Source organism: Elgaria multicarinata, chromosome 4, assembly GCF_023053635.1.
Source record: "Elgaria multicarinata webbii isolate HBS135686 ecotype San Diego chromosome 4, rElgMul1.1.pri, whole genome shotgun sequence".
Lineage (NCBI taxonomy): Eukaryota > Metazoa > Chordata > Lepidosauria > Squamata > Anguidae > Elgaria > Elgaria multicarinata.
In genome coordinates this window covers 14,037,412-14,057,836 of record NC_086174.1, presented here as the reverse complement: position 1 = coordinate 14,057,836, position 20,425 = coordinate 14,037,412, and the positions used below count along the sequence as shown (strand labels likewise).

Here is a 20,425-nt window from a genome sequence, read left to right as displayed (position 1 = left end):
CCCTTCTGCTCTCCCTGCTGTCCGCACAACAAGCCTGTGAGGCAGATTAGGCTTAGAGTCTATGACTGGCCCAAAGTCACCCAGTGAGCTTCACAGTTGAATGGGGACTAGAACCTGAATCTTCCAAGTCCCACACCAACACTCTAACCACTAGGCCACATCACACAAATGCAGGTATTCGAAAAACTTACGATGCTCATTGTTTCTGTAGTGAAACAGAAGTTGGTGTGCGCTCATTTATTTATTTGTTACATTTATATCTCATCTTTCTTCCAAGGAGCCCAAGGTGGCACACATGTTGCTCATATTCTCCATTTGGTCCTCACAACAACAACCCTGTGAGGTAGGTTAGGCTGAGAGTCCATGGCTGGTCCAAAGTCACCTAGTGAGCTTCCATGGCCAAGTGTGGTCTAGGACCTGGATCTCCCAAGTCCCAGTTCAAAACTCTAACCACTATTACCACGCTGGTTCTTTGTGGAAGGTGGGAATGGAGCTTGATGCCCTAACTTGGGGCTCATCTACACCAGGTAGGATATTCTACTATGAAAGTGGTATGAAAGTGGTATATAAAAGGCAGGAGCCACACTGCTGCTTTATAGCAGTATTGAAGTGCACTGACAACTGTTGGGGCCCATGACACATCTACACCAAGCAGGATATAGCAGTATGAAAGCAGTATGAAAGCGGTATATGGTATGTGTCATGGGCCCCAACAGTGGTCAGTTCACTTCAATACCGCTATAAAGCAGTAGTGTGGCTCCTGCCTCTTATATACCGCTTTCATAGTGGAATATCCTGCTTGGTGTAGATGACCCCCTGGTGTCCTCCAGGTGTGCTGGACCACAACTCTCATTGTGATGAGAATTGTGATCCAACACAGTTAGAAGGCACAAGTTTGGGGAAGGGTGGTGCAAACTCTTCCACATGAATGAAAATCCTTCCTGATCAGGGTTCCCAACAGGGTGCACAGAGCCTCTGTATATACAGCCGTACGCATTCAGAGCTCCATTCTCAACTTGTGACAATCATGATCTAGGGCTGGACTTCAGAGTGTTCCCATGCTTTTAATGGGAATAGAGCTACAGTTCTGTAGTTGGACAACTAATACAGGTATTGTAAGGAAAGGGAGAAACGCAGGCTTTATACAGAAAGTGGCAATGCCCGGGTTATATTGCAGAACAAATACACTACTTCTGAAGTATAAGCGTAACAGCATGGCTACAAGTACTAATTTCCTTAATAGAGATTTTTTTTTCCTTTCCTTTAAAAAACAAACACACCATGTAAAATCTATAAATAAAGTCGTAAGTGCTTCATTTAAGAGGATATTTCTTTGGCTGCTCTGGGTGCTTGCAAATGATTCAAACTGTGGCGCCTAAAACGAATACGGCCCTACAATTAGTGTTAACCTAAGCACTGAACTCGATCGATAATTCATATTGTTGACCGTGAGCAGCTCCAGGTCGATGATATGTTCCCGTGGCCCTGTTAATGGCTTCACCAGCACAAGCATTGCTGTCACAGGGGTGGTTTGCTGAAAGACAATGAAATAGGACGTTTTTCACCTGGAAATGTGTGACATTCCACACCATCCCACCCGGAGTAATTGTCAAGCTGAAAATGAGCCAACAGTGTGATGTGGCTGCAAAAAAAGCAAATGCTATTTTGGGCTGCATTAATAGAAGCATAGCTTCCAAATCCCGTGAGGTACTGGTTCCCTTCTATTCAGCCCTGGTTAGGATTCATCTTTAGTATTGCGTCCAGTTCTGGGCACCACACTTCAAGAAGGACGCAGACAAGCTGGAGCGTGTTCAGAGGAGGGCAAGGAGGATGGAAAGAACTGGGCATGTTTAGCCTGGAGAAGAGAAGATTGAGGGGAGACATGATAGCACTCTTCAAATACTTAAAAGGTTGTCACGCAGAGGAGGGCCCGGATCTCTTCTCGATCCTCCCAGAGTGCAGGACACGGAATAATGGGCTCAAGTTACAGGAAGTCAGATTCCAGCTGGACATCAGGAAAAACTTCCTGACTGTTAGAGCAGTACGACAATGGAACCAGTTACCTAGGGAGGTTGTGGGCTCTCCTCACTAGAGGCATTCAAGAGGCAGCTGGACAACCACCTGTCAGGGATGCTTTAAGGTGGATTCCTGCATTGAACAGGGAGTTGGATTCGATGGTCTTATAGGCCCCTTCCAACTCTGCTATTCTATGATTCAAAGATGCACATCTGTGTTTGCATCTTTGCAAACACAGGTTTACTAAGAGAGGAGCTGAATTTTGGTAATTTCAGCATCCCTATGAAAATCGTACATATTCCTCCTTGTGAATTGAATTAGTTTTTATGTCACCCCACCAAACTCAGTTGGTAGGAAAAGCAAAAACCGGCTCAGCAATTTATGCAATGTTGTGCCCCAAATTTATTAGAGCATTCAGCTGGAAAGGAAGAAACTGCTCAAAGGCAATTAGACAATTTTTTAATTACAAAATGAAGAAGTGATACAGGAAATAACAAAAATTAACTCAGCTACTTTCAGATAAATAATGGAACTGTTTGGCAGGAGGGAAAGAAGGGGTGAAAAAAAGGAGGAAGAAAACTGTATTTCTGATGGGGTAGAGTTTTTTTTAAATCCAACTCCAAGCTTCCTACATCCAAACTCCTTGCTTATAGAAAGCCAGCATGTCAGGGGAACAGGAGAGCAGAGCAGGCTTCCTGTTCCTTCTAGTTTTCAGTATGCAGCAAATACTTAAGGTAGGAAGCCTTCAAACATGGGATCTTCCACCAGAATTCTGAATTGATACAGTTTTTGTGGGGGGCAGATGGCTATATTTATTTATTTAATTTATTTATTACATTTATATCCCACCTTTTTTCCTCCAAGGAACCCAAGGCAGCGTACATAATCCTCCTCTCCATTTTATCCTCACAACAACAACCCTGTGAGGTAGGTTGGGCTGAGAGTCTGTGACTGGCCCAAAGTCACCCAGTGGGTTTCCATGACCGAGTGGGGACTAGAACGTGGATCTCCAAACTCCCGGTCCAACACTTTAGTCACTACGCCACACTGGCTCTATATCATGTGTTTCTTTTTAAGATGCAGATCAGTTCAAACAAAGGTTGTTGCGGAAATGCGGAGACGGCAATAGTGATCATAGACAAAGTAGACATTTGCATTGGCTGCCTATATGCTTCTGAGCCCAATTCAAGATGCTGGTTTTAACCTATAAAGCCCTACATGGCTTGGGACCACAACACCTGATGGAATGCCTCTCCCGACATGAACCTACCCATACACTGCGGTCAACATCTAAGGTCTGACTCCGAGGGAAGCTCGGAGGATGGCAACAAGGGAGAGGGCCTTTTCAGTGGTGGCCCCCCAATTATGGAATGATCTCCCCAATGAGGGTCACCTGGCGCCAACATTGTTATCTTTTCGGCGCCAGGTCAAGACTTTTCTCTTCTCCCAGGCATTTAACAATGCTAAGTTTGTTTGTTTTTTAATGGACTCCAGAACTGTTGTTTTTAAATGGATACCGTTGTTTTTATACTGTTTATGTTTTTGATGGTTTTAAATTTTGTATACTTTTTAATGTTCACTGTTTAACTTCCGTAAACCGCCCAGAGAGCTTCGGCTATGGGGCGGTATATAAATGTAATAAATAAATAAATATAAAATAAAGTTAACAATAAGTCACCAAAGGGAAAACTGATGAAGGATGACAAAGAGGCCCTGCAAAGAATGTTCTAAAGGCACATTATGCAGCTCTGCCATTGGAGCTGAGCAGGTATGGCATTGTACGTTGCCTGGATGGAAGTCTTGTGCAAATCCAGCAGGACCAAGGCAACTTACTCTCTGTACCCCTATGACAGCTTGCCAAAAGAAAGAGCTGAAGAGCACCTCCTGTTGCACTATAGCACCGCCACTGCACATGGCCAGACAATGGTACTGCAGCTACCCATTCAGCAGAGATCAGATGACACAATTGGGCCAATAGGGTTCTTCCTAATCCCAGAAAGCTGCTGACTCTGGCCTGGCTTGTTGTTCTGAGCAACTGTTTGTACCTGATAACTCCCAGGCCCAGAGAGAAAAGTAACATTAGCAGTAATACTCACTCTCAGAAAGAAGTCTCCGTTTTCATTTCCAGATTTAATCCGGAACGTGTTAATTGTATTGGGGAAAATTGTGGTTGCCTGGATTTGGAAGATATCAGACGGCACGGTTCTCTCTGAGCGGATGCTCATATATTTATGGACAATGGAGTATGGCAGATCTCGACAAAGGGGGTTGGACACTGGGCAAACACAGCGACTGTAAAACAAACCACAATGACTGAAAAACGAAATCTTTCCATGTGCAAAGAGGCGCTCAGCCTCGGTCTCAACAACTATGCTTGTTAAGAAATGGTGCGTGGGTTTCCCTTACTTTTCAGACGCCAGCACGTACGGTTCTTGACAAGGGTTCCTCGGATAACAACGATAGCCGCCGTTGTAATTTGAGCACATTTCATCTTCCCGGCATTCATTACCAAGTTCACATTCGTTTATATCTACATCGGGAAAGACAGGAAGCCAAGGTTTTAGAGTTTTGCTGGTAGAATCCTTCAACCGGAGCCATTTGGATACAGATTTGTACTCGAATTTGCAGGATATCCCAGGATATGGTTCATAGGTACATCACCGCCCTCTTTACCTCCCCAAGACACTATTTTTCACTTGGCTTCAGTTAGTGAAACTTGTGCTTCTAGTGAAAAAGTTAAGTAGGTCCCACAAATTTGAAGCCTGTCTACCCCTGGTAGATAGCAGCTTACTTCGTGTATGCTGGACTCCCAGTTATTTAAAGCCAGGCCTACACAGAGCCTGGCAGATACTTGATTTCTGTCCTCACCACCTCGATTCTTCCAGGGAGCAATACAGGTTTACCAACTCTCTGTGGGCCACATTATGGGACTGGTGTGGTGTGGTGTACACATGTTGTGCAGGGCCTGGTTTGAGTCCATTTTACGCTTTCCATGTTAATAAGAATTGTACCATCGGCCTAATCTACACCAAACAGGATATTGCACTATGAAAGTGGTATATAAAAGGCAGGAGCCACACCCAACAGGATATAGTGGTATGAAAGCAGTCTATGGTATGTATCAATGGGCCCCAATAGTTGTCAGTGCATTTCAATACCGCTACAAAGCAGCAGTGTGGCTCCTGTCTTTTATATACCGCTTTCATACTGCAATATCCTGCTTGGTGTAAATTAGGCCACTGTCACAGACCATCAATGCCCTGTTCCATGAGTGGAAGGGAGAACAGGTAAAATAGCGTTCCCCACTCCTGTGGATTTTTCCACTGCTACCAGGTAAAATTCTCTTTTTTCTCTCAGGCTGCCTCCAGCAAACCAGCCTTAAAACTCTCTGGTCTTCCTTCCTTCTCTCTCTCTCTCTCCTCTTTGTTTCGCTGATTCTTTCTCCCTTTCAGTTATAGGCGTTTGTATCTTAAAATTAGGGTTTCTCCCCTCCTCAACCACAATCAATCAGGAGGGTAGTTTCTTGTTCATTTCTGCAACATAAATATCTATTTCCTTAGTTTTTCCTCTTGAACCTCCTGCAATTTTTCTCTCTTTCTCTTCCTCCGACCTTCTATTCACCCTCTTGCAAACTTCGTAATCTCCTGGCTTTCTGAGGAAAATTCTTGACGTCTACATTCTAACTAAACTTTTAACCTTTCAGCTGAAACTAACCAGCACACGCACACACACACACAAATTTAACATAACACCCACAGACACAACTAAATAAAAAAATGGAGGCCAGTTCTGTTCTTTCACAACCACGGAGAGAGAATCTTGTGACAATGAAGTCTTTTCCGTGCGTATGGCTAGGTGCTTTAAATACTACTACTACTAATATGATGATGATGTTAGCATTAATGATGCAGGTGTGCAACTGAAGAGAGGTACACTTACCTTGACAATTTCTTCCCCTGACTAACTGATATCCATCCGGGCACATGCAAGAAAACCTCCCTGGTTCATTGACACATTGATATTGACACATGAAGTTAGAAGTTCTGCATTCATCAACATCTGCAAAACAGAGACACAGGGCTAATCTACACCTGCAGCCCTTTCTCAATGAAAGAGGCATGCTCCCGAAGGTTCCCTGCTTCTGCGATCGGTACTCACGGGGCACACGCGAGTGATCTTTATCCCAATTACAGGAGTGCCATTGCGGGATCACGTGTGCCCCATTTTTTTTAATGACAACCGAGGGATGCACACCAGCGCAGATATACAGCAACACATAGAATCACAGGATAGCAGAGTTGGAAGGGGTCTACAAAGCCATCGAGTCCAGCCCCGTGCTCAATGCAGGAATCCACCCTAAAGCATCCCTGACAGATAGGAACTCTGTCAAATACGTGCTCCTGCACAGAGATATTTTTTTTTTTAAAAAAAACCTTGGCGGTGAAACACACTGATACCCATGCACACACCCCTCACAGCTAATTGGCTGTTCGCTGCGCCTGGAACTCGTGGTGAACTGCAACAACCTTGCAAGGGGGGGGGCACACTGCAAATGTTCTTTGGAGTGGAAGCGAGAGATTTGATTCATTACGTTTATATCCCGCCCCATTGCCAAAGCTCTCTGGGCGGTTTACAAAAGTTAAAAACAGTGAACATTAAACCGTGTCAAAAGCAGTGAGGGCCATTATGATAAAACTGAGAGATGGACCCGAGAGCACCGCGGTTGCAGGTGAACGTCGTGTGCTCCGTTAGTGACGACTGCGATACAATCCTGCAATAAATGGCTGGCACAGACTCCCACACAGACTGAAGCACCAGCATAAAGTGCTGTAACTAAACCTGAGCGGAAATGGCCGTTCTCTTGCCAGCTCACTTTATCTTTTTTTGTCTTTATCAATGGCTTCCCTCATTTTGACCCAGTGGCTGCTTTTGTGGCCATGGTGCACCCCTCAGCGCCGTTCTGCCCCATCATCCCTTGGAAACAACACTACGCCCAGCACTGGGCAAAAGGCAGGGTACAAATAAAGGTGATGATGTTGTCAACGATAATAATAATACCATCATGAGGCATTTGGGGTGAGAGGAATAGCCACCAGGAAGACTGCGGCTGCTCCAGGTACGCCTCCTTGAAACCTCTGCTCAATTTTGTGCCATCAAAGATTGCTGAAATCCCACCCCTTCCTCACAACCTGAGAGTAGGGCTATGGAAATGGGGGTGGTTGTGGCGGTGATGGAATTGCACCCATTTCCATCCCTGGTACCTGAGATCCTTTAACTGGAGATGCCAGGAAATACAACTGAAACGTTGGGCATGTAACGTACATCCTCTGCACAGGTTGGCCACAATTCAATGCGAAGTCAAGATTGATTTTAACAGGAATGACTTAAGCGGATGCTTGACGCTTCCACTGAAATCGATGGGAGTTAAGTGCTGCACTTGGGTTGGACCTGATGGCCGTGAATATAGCTGTCAGAGTTACTTTAGAAGATTGCTGATAAAACAAAAGGACCTATCAAAAAAGCTCTGGCTAGGGAGGAGGAAGAGAATCTGGAGTCACGTATGTTTCTGGCCCTTAGCCATGTCCAGACTCAACTCAAACGGCCCCATCCCATCCCACGCCCTTTGAGAACCCCACCAATGTAGAAAACCGGCACTCACCATCACAGCTGATTCTGTCTGGGCTTAGCTCAAAGCCTTGATTGCATTGGCACAGGAAGGAACCCACAACGTTGTAGCACAGCTGTGCACACGGGTTGCTGGTCTCACATTCGTTGATGTCTATGAAGGAAACATGAAAAGTCTTTATCTGCAGCTGGGTCTTCTCCTGTGGTGTATTTAGGTGCATTCACTAGATGGTTTGTGGGCACTTTGTTATTTATGTAGCTCAGGAACTACGAGCCATCTCCCCAGGCTCCTTCGGGCAGAGATTTCCCCCCAGCCCTGCTGTCTCTTACAAGTGGAGGCAGAGTTTGGTACTTTGCGCACAACGGACTTCACAATTATAGGCATTATGAGTGAAACCTGAAAGCAGGGGTGTTAAATCTCTTTCAACTCAAGGGTGGAATTCTATTTTGGAGATGCCGTTGGGATCCACGCTGCAGTTGTGGATGGGGCCAAAGGCACAGAAGGCCCAAGAGCCAAACCGGTGGGCCAAAACACAAAAAATACCAGTCGTAGAGCTCCATCAGACGAACATTTTATTGCACGTTTGTTACTGAGCACTCATGGATTTTCATGGGTGCCTCTCACGATGTTGTCTACCTCTTGCCCCTTCTAGCCTTCTTCGCGCCACAAAAAAACATCCCAGTAAGTCCGACTTATTTTTAACAACGGAAGTTGCTATGTCCTGCTGTGTGCAGGAGAAGCAGCGCAAGCAAAACGGCCCACTGAATGGGCCACGTGCATGTTGTTTACTTCCTCTTTCGAAAGCGGAAGTAATGAGGGACAATTGCGGAGGCGGAGAAGCGACAGTAAGCCAACGCGATTTCCCCCCTTGAGATGACGTAGTACTTCAGGTTAAAGCTCTTACTGCTTATAAGTAACCCTTAGGAGAGACATTTCAACCTTTAATGGTGGGGAAAATGGAACAAACCCCACAAAACCAAACAACCAGTGGTTAGGGGAGAAGGGGAAGAAGTCATGGTGATCTGGAGAACATCAGATGGATGGATTGGGACTCTAGGTGTGCCGTATTAGGCCCGGGGCCCCAAGGTTTGGCATCCCTGCACTAAGAGAGATATTGAGTAGATAAAACTTGGGTTTTACAGGGGGTGGAGTTTTGCAAGCCATGCTTGATTTCTCATGACACTGGGGGACTTACTAGGATAAGTGGGATCGCGATAAGTCATGAAACTCCCTTTCCCAACCATATGTCCCCCAGAGGACTACAACTCCCGTAATCCTAAACGAGATGCAGCAGACTACTAATCCCATGGGGGAGTGATGGGAATTGTAATCCAACACATCTGGAGGATGCTAGGTTGGGTAAGGGAGTTTCAGACTTTGAAAAAGCGTTGTGGTCCTGGTGTTTGCCAGTTATGTTGTCTGTGGACCCGGAGTCTTTTGTGCAAGCTGCAGCTGGGATCACATGGAAGGAAAAGCTGCTGAGTGTTCCTGAAGGTGTCTGAATTCTGGAGGTGAAGGAACACACTACATTTTTAGAGCAGTGGGGTTGATCCAGAGGTGCCTTCTCTGTGTTCAACCTAAATGTACTACTCCGTTGCAAAGGGTCAAATTCTGGGGGGGGGAAATGGTTGCAAATTTCAAGCAGAATCTGGCTGTGCACAGTGCTGATTGGTTGCCTCTCTGTGATGTCATCAAAAAACCCTCCCCACGCCAATCCCCAGAGCAGCTTAGCATTTTATTTATTTATTTAATTAATTATTATCACATGTATTTCCTGCCTTTTTCCCCTCCTTAAGGAACTCAAGGTGGCATACAAAACCCTCCTCCTCTCCATTTTATCCTCCCAACAACAACCTTGCGAGTTAGGTTGGGCTGAGAGTCTGTGACTGGTCGAAAGTCACCCGGTGAGCTTCATGGTCAAGTGGGGTCTAGAACGTGGATCTCCCAACTCCCAGTCCAACACTCTAGCCACTACACCACAGTGGGGTGTGTTTCTTTTAACAAAAGTTATCCTTTAAAAAGAAATTATAAATGCATTTCTCTGTTCCTCCTTAATCTTATTCAGTCATATTTTTAAGGGATACTTTCCGTTAAAACACTTTTAAAAGTAAAACAAGGATGCCCAGCCAATCTGGAAAATAAGGCAACGGAAAGGTGGATGAACCCAATATCGAGTTTGCTGATATGAACACCTGTCATTTCAGCTGCAAAGCTGGGCTCACCCCATGCTTAGTTATATTGCATCCTGCCTTTATCCAGGCTTTTGCAGATGTTAGCAGGGAAACTTAACATTGAGATACGGCTGTTTTGATTTGCTCAGGCATATGGTGGATTCTGCAGTTGATTCAATATGGTCACAACAGTCATGGAAATAGAAAGATTCAAGACTGCCTTTAAATTTTGCATTGCTGCTGTTTTTATCTGGTTGAGCTTTTATATTGTATTTTATATTATGGTTTTATACTGTTGTTTTATACTTTGAATGTTTTTAATTTTTGTGAACCGCCCAGAGAGCTCTGGCTATTGGGCGGTATAGATATGTAATAAATAAATAAATAAATAAATAAATCACACCAGTTATTACAAAATGCATTTGATGTTTTCTTTTACTTTCTCATTTTTATTGGGAGTGGCAGGTACTATCCTGCAAGGGGGGAAACCCCCACACACAATTTCCACATTTTTGTACCAAGAAAAAGGGACAGGGCTGTCATAAACCATGCTAGGCAAATTAATATCAAAATATGCACCTGTGCTAATTATTTACCTCTTTTAAAGCAGAAAGTTCATTGAACATGTAAAACATGGTCTGCAGGGATGGCATGAGTATTAACATACTGCATTGTGGCTGGATATGAAGATCATTCAAATGAAGGACATGATCCAATTACAGTTAAGTACATTTAAGTCCCATTGATTTCAATGGGAATGACTTATACAGATGCTAACTCTTCCACTAGTATCCATGGGACTCTGAAGTGCTCAGAATAGGCTAGAAAGCTATCTGCAAGATGGATTTTTATCCAGAATTATCTGATTATTTTCCATATGTGTTCTGAGTTTGCAAACTATGTTTCTGCAAGTAACAGTGTAGCAGGTTCCTCTCTATTCGGCTCTGGTTACGCTTCATCTAGAGTATTGTGTCCAGTTCTCGGCTCCACAATTCAAGAAGGATGCAGACAAGCTGGAGCGTGTTCAGAGGAGGGCAACCAGGATGATCAGGGGTCTGGAAACAAAGCCCTATGAAGAGAGACTGAAAGAACTGGGCATGTTTAACCTGGAGAAGAGAAGATTGAGGGGAGACATGATAGCACTCTTCAAATACTTAAAAGGTTGTCACACAGAGGAGGGCCAGGATCTCTTCTTGATCCTCCCAGAGTGCAGGACACGGAATAATGGGGTCAAGTTAAAGGAAGCCAGTTTCCATCTGGACATCAGAAAAAACTTCCTGACTGTTAGAGCAGTACGACAATGGGATCAGTTACCTAGGGAGGTTGTGGGCTCTCCCACACTAGAGGCCTTCAAGAGGCAGCTGGACAAGCATCTGTCAGGGATGCTTTAGGCTGGATTCCTGCATTGAGCAAGGGGTTGGACTCAATGGCCTTGTAGGCCCCTTCCAACTCTGCTATTCTATGATTCTATGAGTCTAGGAGGAAGACAACATGCCTGAGTAAATGAGGGCTAAGAGAAACAAACGGTTAGGGCAGGATTATGTAACTTTTTTGGTCCGTGGGCACATTTGGCAATTTGAGAAGCTGTCCTGGGCACTATCACAAAATGGTTGAGATGGAGGCGTGGCAAAAGACAAGTAAAATAAAAATGGCAGGCAGATGTCAAAGGGTGGCAGCAGGAGAGCTAGTGAGTGCTGTCCCACTTAAAGTGTGCCCACTGGCCCACAAAAGGTGAAAAAGGGAAGATAGTTTTGCCTCCTCTTTCACCATTTGCTCCATCCCAGTTCCACCAAAACATTTCTTTTGATAGTGCCTGGCACACCAATAGCTAGAATTAGGAGTTCAGGGATGTGGGATTTTCACCTGCTCAATCTGGTGAGACAATACCAGAATATTAAAAAAAAATCTTTATAACTTTAAGGGCTAGAAACTGACCCTTTTTAAAAACAAACGAACAAGCCAAAACACTAACAAAATGAAAATCCACAACATTCCACACCTATTAACTGCAACTGTTTCTTGAGCACAGTCTTGCATCCAAAGTTGCTGACTTTTTCAAGGAATCCAAAACTTTATTTTGGCCATTTTTTTACTAATTGGTTTTGCAGCGGTTCCATCACTCTTTGCTGTAGAGACAATTGAATATTTGTAACGGATTGTTCTGTATATTTTAAGTTGTTGGTTGTTTTACTATGGTTTTAATTTTTGTGAACGGCGCAGAGAGCTTCGGCTATTGGGCGGTATAAAAATGTAATAAATAAATAAATAAATAAGAGTGATGGCTAATACTATAGGGCTTATTTTGTCAGAGTTGCTTTTTCACCTTTTAATAGGTTTGGTTTTAAATGCATGGTTGTAAAGGCAGGCTGGGTGGCCCAAAGCATTTTCTTGAGTAATGGAGGATGAATTTAGTAAGAACTTAAACGCCTGTTGTCTGATTCATCTGCCAAATCCCACAAGTCCAGAACCAGGGCAAGCTACGATTCCAGAGCCATAAGACAATCACACATACACTGCATGTGCCTACGTGGGGTGGGTGGGGTGGGGTGGGGGCTGGCAACTGGGACTGCAAGCACTGAGCCGATGAAAAAACGAGAGCCAAGCTCTGGTGCTACAAAACAATCTTTTTCTTTAGTCTTTAATGATTTGTTCGATCTGCTCTATGTGTTTTGGAAATACATCCTTTTTCAGGAGCTGAGGAAAAACGCACTTTACTGCGATTTCACGAACATTAGCAAAATATTAAAACAATGAAACCTAAATGCAAAAAAAAAAAAAAAAAAGCAGTTCTCGGCTTGTTGGCTTTCCCCACCGAGCTCTGTAGTATCTCAAAACTCTCTTCCTCCAGGAAGCCCCCTTCCCCAATTTATGCACATTCACTAGACCAGCGTTTCCTAAGCCGGTGCCCTCCAGATGTTTCGAACTAAGATGTTTCTACCATACCTGACTGTTGGCTATGTTGGCTGGGGCTGATGGGAACTGTTGTCTAAAACATCTGGAAGGTACCAGGTTGGGGAAGGATACATTAGGCCACCTGTGTGGTCCACACCTGCATAAATTGTAGACTAGTTGCAATGTTGTCCTGTTGGCTATGTGCTACCTCCAGTATTGGAGGCAGTAAGTCTGTGTGCACCAGTTGCTGGGGAACATGGATAGGAGGGTGCTGTTGCACTGTGTCCTGCTTGTGGGTCCCTGGTCGACAGCTGGTTGGCCACTGTGTGAACAGAGTGCTGGACTAGATGGACCCTCGGTCTGATCCAGCACGGCTCTGATTATGTTCTTCTTATGTGCAAAGCCTATGTATGCACAGACTGTACCCACGTAGAAACTGTTCAGATGGTCTTTTGAATGTGGACTGCATGACGCGGTAAACAAACAGGATGTCTCCTGCGGTTTCTCCCCTTATTCCGTTTCAAAATAGATCAGAGAAAAGCTGGAATAAACCCTGAATGGCGCGAAATCGGCAGCATGTAAAGCTGGCCTTGTGCTATGAAGTTGCTGAGGAAGGGAGGAAGGACTTTACACAGAGGGAGGAGAGGGCAAAATGCCTCCCTGCAACAAAGGGAGGCAGATCTGATCCCCAAGTGTCTACTCAGAAGTAAGTCCCATTATGTTCAATGGGGCTTACTCCCAAGTGTGCTGAGGGTTGCAAACTTACAGCACAAACTTACTTCTACTCAGAAGTAAGTCCTGGGGGCTGCAAGGAAACAGACAAAAACAAGACATTTCCCCCACCCACTCCTTTGCACACATGCCCAGAGAGGGAAGGAGGCGCTCCCTCAGTTCAACCATGTCTGCCGTTTAAAGGAGCCTCAGGAAGCAGCAGGATCTTCCGCCTTGTCACCTCTCTCTTCCCAATGTAATCCAACTCATACCAATCACGCCAAAGAACCAGGAAGCACAACAGCGCTGGATAAACAACGGGATTTCCCTTAATGTAGAGACACTCCAATATATGAGAATTACTTTTAGCTAATTTAAGGCACAATCCTATGCATTCTTAGATAGAAAAAAGTCCTACTATTCCCAGTGATCTCCAGCCAGCCATGCTGGGAGTTGTGGGACGTTTTATTCTGTCTGAACATGCACAGGATTGCAGCCTTAATAACTGCTGTTAAACTAAACTGCGTTGGTGGATTATCTTTTTTTAAAAAAAGTATTTTAACTGTTGGTGTTAAAATTGGTTGTTATGATTTCTGGTTGTAATTTGTACATTCAACAGTAAACGTAACTTGAAATTTCTTTAATGTGCTCATAGCAATAGGCTGTTTCCATGCCAATGGTGGATTAAAAAATCTAAATTAAAAATGATTCATCTTATTTATTTACGTATTAGACGACTTTTAATCCACCAGGGACTCTCATGGCAAGGAACAACAATGAGAACAACAACAATTAAAATCAATAAAGCAAATTAACCAAAGGAACAATGATGAATGGAAAATGTGCGGCAGATAAAACCACAAAGCACATTAGCGACAGAAAGTCTGTCTAAATAAAAAGGCCTTCACATTTCATTTAAATGAATCAAGAACTTGAATCTGATGAACTAATTTTGGCCTGCTCAGACTAGCTGCCTGTATGTTTCCAAGCATGGTTCATGGTGCTGGTGTTAACCTATAAAGTCTTACATGGTTGGGAGGCAGCAACAAGGAAGAGGGCTTTCTCAGTGGTGGCCCCCAATTATGGAACAAACTCCCCGTCGAGGCCTGCCTGGGGCCCAGTACTGCTATATCTTCAGTGCCAGGTTAAGACCTCTTCTCCCAGGCATTTGGTAGCATGCGATGCGGTTTTAACCTGGTCCTGGATTTTTCTTATTGTTGACTGTTTGAAATTGTTTTAGATATATGTGTGTCTTGTGTGTTTGTGCTGTCTGTTTATATTTGTGTGTATGTAGATGTTTTTTACACTATGTGTAATGTATTTTAATGTTTTTTAAACCGCTCAGACAGCTTTGGCTATTGGGTGGTGTAGGACCGTAATAAATGAAGTGAAATAAATTAAATAAATGATTCTATAACATAGGAAGCTGCACTACACCAATATTGTCTGTTCTGACTGGCAGTAGCTCTCCAGAGCAGTGGAGGCTGGTGGCTCTGATGTCGGGGTGTGTGTGTAATCTGCTCCAGGTTTCGTCAGAACCAGTTAGAAATCTAAAGGAGCTATCCAAGGTGCTTGAATAGCTGCTTTAGAATTCTGACTGAAACCTGGAGCGGATTCACTGCCCCACTGACACTGGAGCCAACAGCCTCCACTGCTCCAGGGTCTCAGGTGGAGGTTTTCCCCATCACTGTTCTAACTGGAGATATCAGGGACTGGACTTTACACCTTCTGCATGCAAAGCAGATCCTCTCCCACTGAGTGACTGAAAAAGCCTGTTCTGAAAGACTTCCCAGTATAAGAGATGGTGGGATGGTTCATCTAGAAGCAAACAAAGAAATAAGTCTTGGGCTTCAACGTTCTTTGTAAAGAGCCCTTTTGTGGACAAAAGCCATTTAGAGAGATGGCATTGTATGTAAAAGGGCTGCAACCAATGTTAGTCTAACTCAAGTCCAACTCATTTCAATGAGTCTACTTTGAGTGGTAGTATTTATTTAATTAAACTACTTATATATTGCTTGGTATCATAAGGCTTCTAAAGGAGCAATCCTACGGACTGTGTCCTCGATGACTGGAAGTCCCTCAACTCAGAAGCTTCCAGTTTAGAGTGGGAGGCATGATGGAGGCAATCTTTGCCACCCCATCCTTCTGCCCTGTATTTTTTGCTAGATGGGCTTTTTGCCCATTTAGTAATGGTGCTTCGGAAGGGGAGGGAAGAAGGATGGAGAGGCCTCAGAATAGTTTGTATTGTGGCCAATTCAATCTCTTCCCCCCCGTGTCCCAAAACACCCCTTTCCCCCCACTCCAAGGTTACTTATCCAACCTTGGAGTCCCAGCCGACGTGGGGTCGGGTGGATCATCAACTCCTCCTTCCGAGGTCGGAGTGCTATTTCTGACCTTGAAGGGAGGAATAGCCACTATCCTATGGTCTTCAGGCAATGTCTGGAGGCCTCAGGATTGCTCCTTAAGGGGTTTCCATAAGAAATTCATAAAATACAATGTAATACACTGTTGGTCGTGGGACACTGAATACATGTCAAGATTTGCCTTTTCTAAAAACATTCCATTTATTCAGTTTCAGTAAGGCCATGCTATCTGATCAATTAAACCAGAGGTGGGGAACCATTTTCGGTTCTTTTGTGGACCCCATTCAAACAGACACACACACACACACACACACACACACACACACACACACACACGTCATTCATACACACCCACCCACAATCCACTGATCCACACACACAAAAATACATACATGCTGAGCTGGCTTTGCCTTTTCCAACAGCTTCCTTGCCTTTTCCAATAGCTTTAGGAGCACCCCTGAAACCAGCAACCCAGTCTCCCTTTCTGAGGAGATTTAACCCTTTGATAAATCGACTAAAAACTCAAATAAATTCCAATTGATTTAAACCAGATTCCATTCCTAAGTTTAAGAAGTAACAAACACATTGCACAGACAGGAGCAGCTTGAGAATAATACCATAACCACTAAAATATATTTAGTAATCAATCAACATTAAAGAAAAGGCTGAATGCCATCCAAGTCCACCATTGTCAGTATAAGACCAGACATTTGAACTGGTCTGGGTGCAACCTTTCTCACTCCACCTGACTGCTCAGGAAGTTCTATAAAAGAAAAGACAGAGAAAACCACACATTGAGGGAACTGTCAGCGTGGTTTTAGTACTTGCTTTCATGGATTTGACCTCTTGAAGCTCCCATCGGTTATTAATCCAATCTCAACAGGATGGGACTTCTATGCTATTTCCATTTATTCGGCCAGACAATTTTGGCAGCGCAGTCCAGAGGTGCCCTTTTTTGCAGAACGTTACTGAAAGGTGCTTACCTGCGCAGGTGTGGTTGTCGGCTGTTAACTGAAAACCGGCGTTGCACTGGCAGTAGTAGGAGCCAGGAGCGTTGACGCACCGATGATGGCAAAACGGAGGGATCATGCAGTCATCTACGTCTGGGTTGGCATAAGAGCACATTTTTTAAAATAATAATAATAATAATTCCATTTGTTTTCTGATCTTAGTTTGGAGTGATAGAGCAGGGATGAAAAAGAAGGGGACCATAGAATCATAGAATAGTAGAGTTGGAAGGGGCCTAAAAGGCCATCGAGCCCAACAAACCATATAGACTGTGAGCCCATAAGTGAGACATGAATCTGTTTTTCTTTTTAAAAAAGTGGAGTTAGGGAAATACAGGTGCTCTGCTCAGCACCCTTAGTCAGAACAGGGGTTACGGGCTACGAATGTCAGCGCATGTCAACAGCCAAGGGCATCTTCATTTTCCAGTGCAGTACTTACCGATACACTGGTCTCCTCGCTTCTGATATCCGGCTGGACATTGGCAGGTGAATGATCCTCTTAAGTTGACGCATATCTGATCTGACCTACAGGTGTGTGTGCCTGCTGCACACTCATCAATGTCTTCAAGGAGCAAAGAAACAAGAAGGGCGGCATGGTTAAGGACTGTGGAAAGACGGCCCTAACTTTTCTATTCTTCCCCGAAATGTGCTTTAAGAGATAAACAAAGGCAGCACAACCCCATATCCAAAGTTTGATTCATGCTGTTTGCTGGTGGGACAGTACAATGGCTTCTTTCCTTTCCTTGGATCCCAGGCTGCAATGATACTGGCTTCCCTCCAAGGCAATATACGGTGACTTCCAATAGGATTTACCCACCCATGTGATTTCTTCATTCAAATCTTATTGGAGCAGTGTGGGATCTAGGCATGGATAAATGGTAGCCCTGTCCCTCCAGTAATTAACAGGTCAGGCCTAGAGATCATATAATAGCAGAGTTGGAAGGGGCCTACAAGGCCATTGAGTCCAACCCCCTGCTCAGTGCAGGAATCCACCCTAAAGCATCCCTGACAGATGGTTGTCCATCTGTGAAGGCCTGGGGGAAAAAACAGAAAAATTCAGGAAAAAAACTGGTATTTTCTTGTTTTTTCCCCAAAGCCTTTTTGGTCCCTCCCCCCCTCCAAAATTGGAAAAATTGAAAAAAAAAATAAAGAAAAAAAAGATTATGGGATGTTTTATTTTAGCATGATGAATAAAATGTTTAAGACAAGGTGTTCAGATATTTACTTCTCCAAATGATTTCTAAAAACTATGTACAGTATCAGATTATTACAATTTCTGTGCACCGAGGACAAGCAAGTCCTAGGCTGCAAACTGAGACTACAACTCTCAAATGCAAGAGCAAGATGCATTTCTGCCTCTAGGGGACACTGCCATTGAAGCAGAGACTGAAACTGATAGTGATAGTTATAGGTCAGAAAATGAGTCTGATTAAATTTCATACATATTCATTGAATCTTAGTCCCCCCCTTTTTTTCTCAGTTCTTTTTATGGGAATGGGTGCTTTATGTCTTAACACTGGAGGACTAGTGGAGACATAAATATTTTTCTTTGTTACTAATGTTGACGGTGTCTTCTGTTGTTTTTAATTGTTTTTGCCTACTCGTCATAAATTGGCAAAACCAAAGAGGTTCCTTACAGTTCAGGAGCTTGTAGCTCCATTGGTTACCAAAAAATAAAATTTAAAAAATTTAAAAAGTAAATTAAATTGAATAATAATAATTTATCCACCTCTCCCTCTGGATCAAGGCAGGGAGCAACATAAAATACAAAATATTATAAAATACATAAAACTGATTAAAACATATAAAAACTAATACACTATTAAAATAACAGCCACATGTCTTAAAATTCGACTGGGTAGGCCTGCACTTTTAATATACCAAACGTAATAATTTTTTGCCAGACCAACTTGGACATAATTACATTTTATGTTCGCAAAGTAATAAAGCGGCTTTCAATCTGTAGAAAGTGCTAATATTGCATTATTTCAATTTTCACAAAAAATTCCGGTTTCCCCCGGAAAAAAAACCCAGTTTTTTCCCCCCATGGCTTCAAAATTTCCAGAAATTTTACATCTCTAGACTCAGGCCATCTGTCTACTTCCACTCTTACATAAGCAAAGACAATGGGTTATTCTGTTGGTTTTCATGCCATCAAACGCACCACAGATCATTAACATAACACCCTAACGGAGGCAGCGATTCTGCGAAAGACTTTTGTGGTCCAGTCACGTGCCTGCAATGGCGCAGTAGCATGTTTTGAAGTGCAGGCGCTAAGAGGACATAGCCACGCCCCCAAGGAGAATCCAAAAATGCAGACTGCTGTGCTGATCCATATCAACAAACCAGTTCTAGCCATTCTCCTCTCCACCAGTGGCAAGTCTCTTGTAAAGCCAATAGATCTTGCGTGCCCATTCTAAATCAAGCCATCCCAAAATACTTTGTATTACAACAGGGAGCAACAGGAGAAATTCATTTCCACCCAGTAACAGTGAGGATAGCAGGTAAGCTCAGAGCAGTGGAGGCTGTTGTCTCCGATGTCAGTGTGGCGGTGAATTCACTCCGGGTTTCCGTCAGAACTCTAAGTGCAGAAGCTCCTTTAGAGTTCTGACTGAAAAATGGATGGATCCACCATTCCACTGACATCGGAGGCACCAGCCTCCATTAGCTCAGAGGAAGCAAGGAATTCTGAGGTGGGTGGCAAATGATGGCAACATTCCTGCTGATCAAAAAGTGCCGGAGCTGCATCCTGGTGAAGCCTACCTTCACCACACCTCCACTTGTTTGGACTTTGTCATTCTGATTTGTTTATTTACCTAAGAACACAAGAAGAGCCCCTGTTGGATCAAACCAAGGGTCCATCTAGTCTAGCACTTGACATTGTTCACTACACGTTAATTTGCCCTCTGCATAGGGACCCAAGAGAGAGGGAGATTCCTGAAACCCTTGTTAACCGTGGATACAGGAATGCCCTTGCTGAAACAGTTCTTTTTCTTCTGAGTGATACCAACAGTTATGTGACACATAAAGTGGGCTTGGCCTTAGCTAGACCTAAGGATTATCCCAGGCAAATGGAGGGGTCGTCCCTGCCTGTTCCCGGGATCCCGTGTGTGTTATTTGGATGCACAGGGATGATCCCGGGACAATCCTGGGATATAGGCCTGGTCTAGCCATGGCCTTTGTTTGCACTGGCAGCAAAAAAAAAATAAGGGAGAGAGAACTAGACAAAATTGCCATAAACTGCCATGGAGATTCAGACCGCTGAGTGAAAGCTGAGTTTAGTCATGGTAAATTTCAAGTTATCTGTGTATTTTCGAGGTATTTGTATTACCTTATATATGGATGGATGCTTTCTTTTGATGTATTTGTCATAGCCTTTGGCTAGTACAATAAACTTTGGATTGATTGATTGATAAAGCCTGTTAGTCTAGCATTCTGTTCACACAGTGACCAACCAGCTGCCCATGGGAAACCCACAAGTCATATATGAGTACAACAGCATCCTCCCGCCCATGTTCTACATAGGCACACTGCCTCTGATCCTGGAGCTAGTATAGAGCCACCAGGACTAGTAGCCATTGATGGCCTTCTCCTCCAGGAATTTATCCAACCCCCTTTTAAAGCCATCCAAATTGGTGG

At 43.9% G+C, this 20,425-nt stretch overlaps 1 protein-coding gene across 1 annotated transcript in view; it reads right to left on the bottom strand.

Annotated features, from left to right (window-relative positions):
- Positions 1–836: 836 nt before the first annotated feature.
- Positions 837–20,425, bottom strand: part of EFEMP1 (EGF containing fibulin extracellular matrix protein 1) — a 73,819-nt gene continuing 54,230 nt past the window's right edge. Inside the window, exons 6-12 of the mRNA XM_063123798.1 lie at positions 17,226–17,348; positions 16,763–16,882; positions 7,676–7,795; positions 5,956–6,075; positions 4,423–4,546; positions 4,113–4,308; positions 837–1,534 (exon numbers count right to left, since the gene is read on the bottom strand). Of these exons, the coding sequence (XP_062979868.1) occupies positions 1,376–1,534; positions 4,113–4,308; positions 4,423–4,546; positions 5,956–6,075; positions 7,676–7,795; positions 16,763–16,882; positions 17,226–17,348 (962 nt within the window). The 3' untranslated portion in view covers positions 837–1,375. The remainder of the gene's footprint in view (positions 1,535–4,112; positions 4,309–4,422; positions 4,547–5,955; positions 6,076–7,675; positions 7,796–16,762; positions 16,883–17,225; positions 17,349–20,425) is intronic.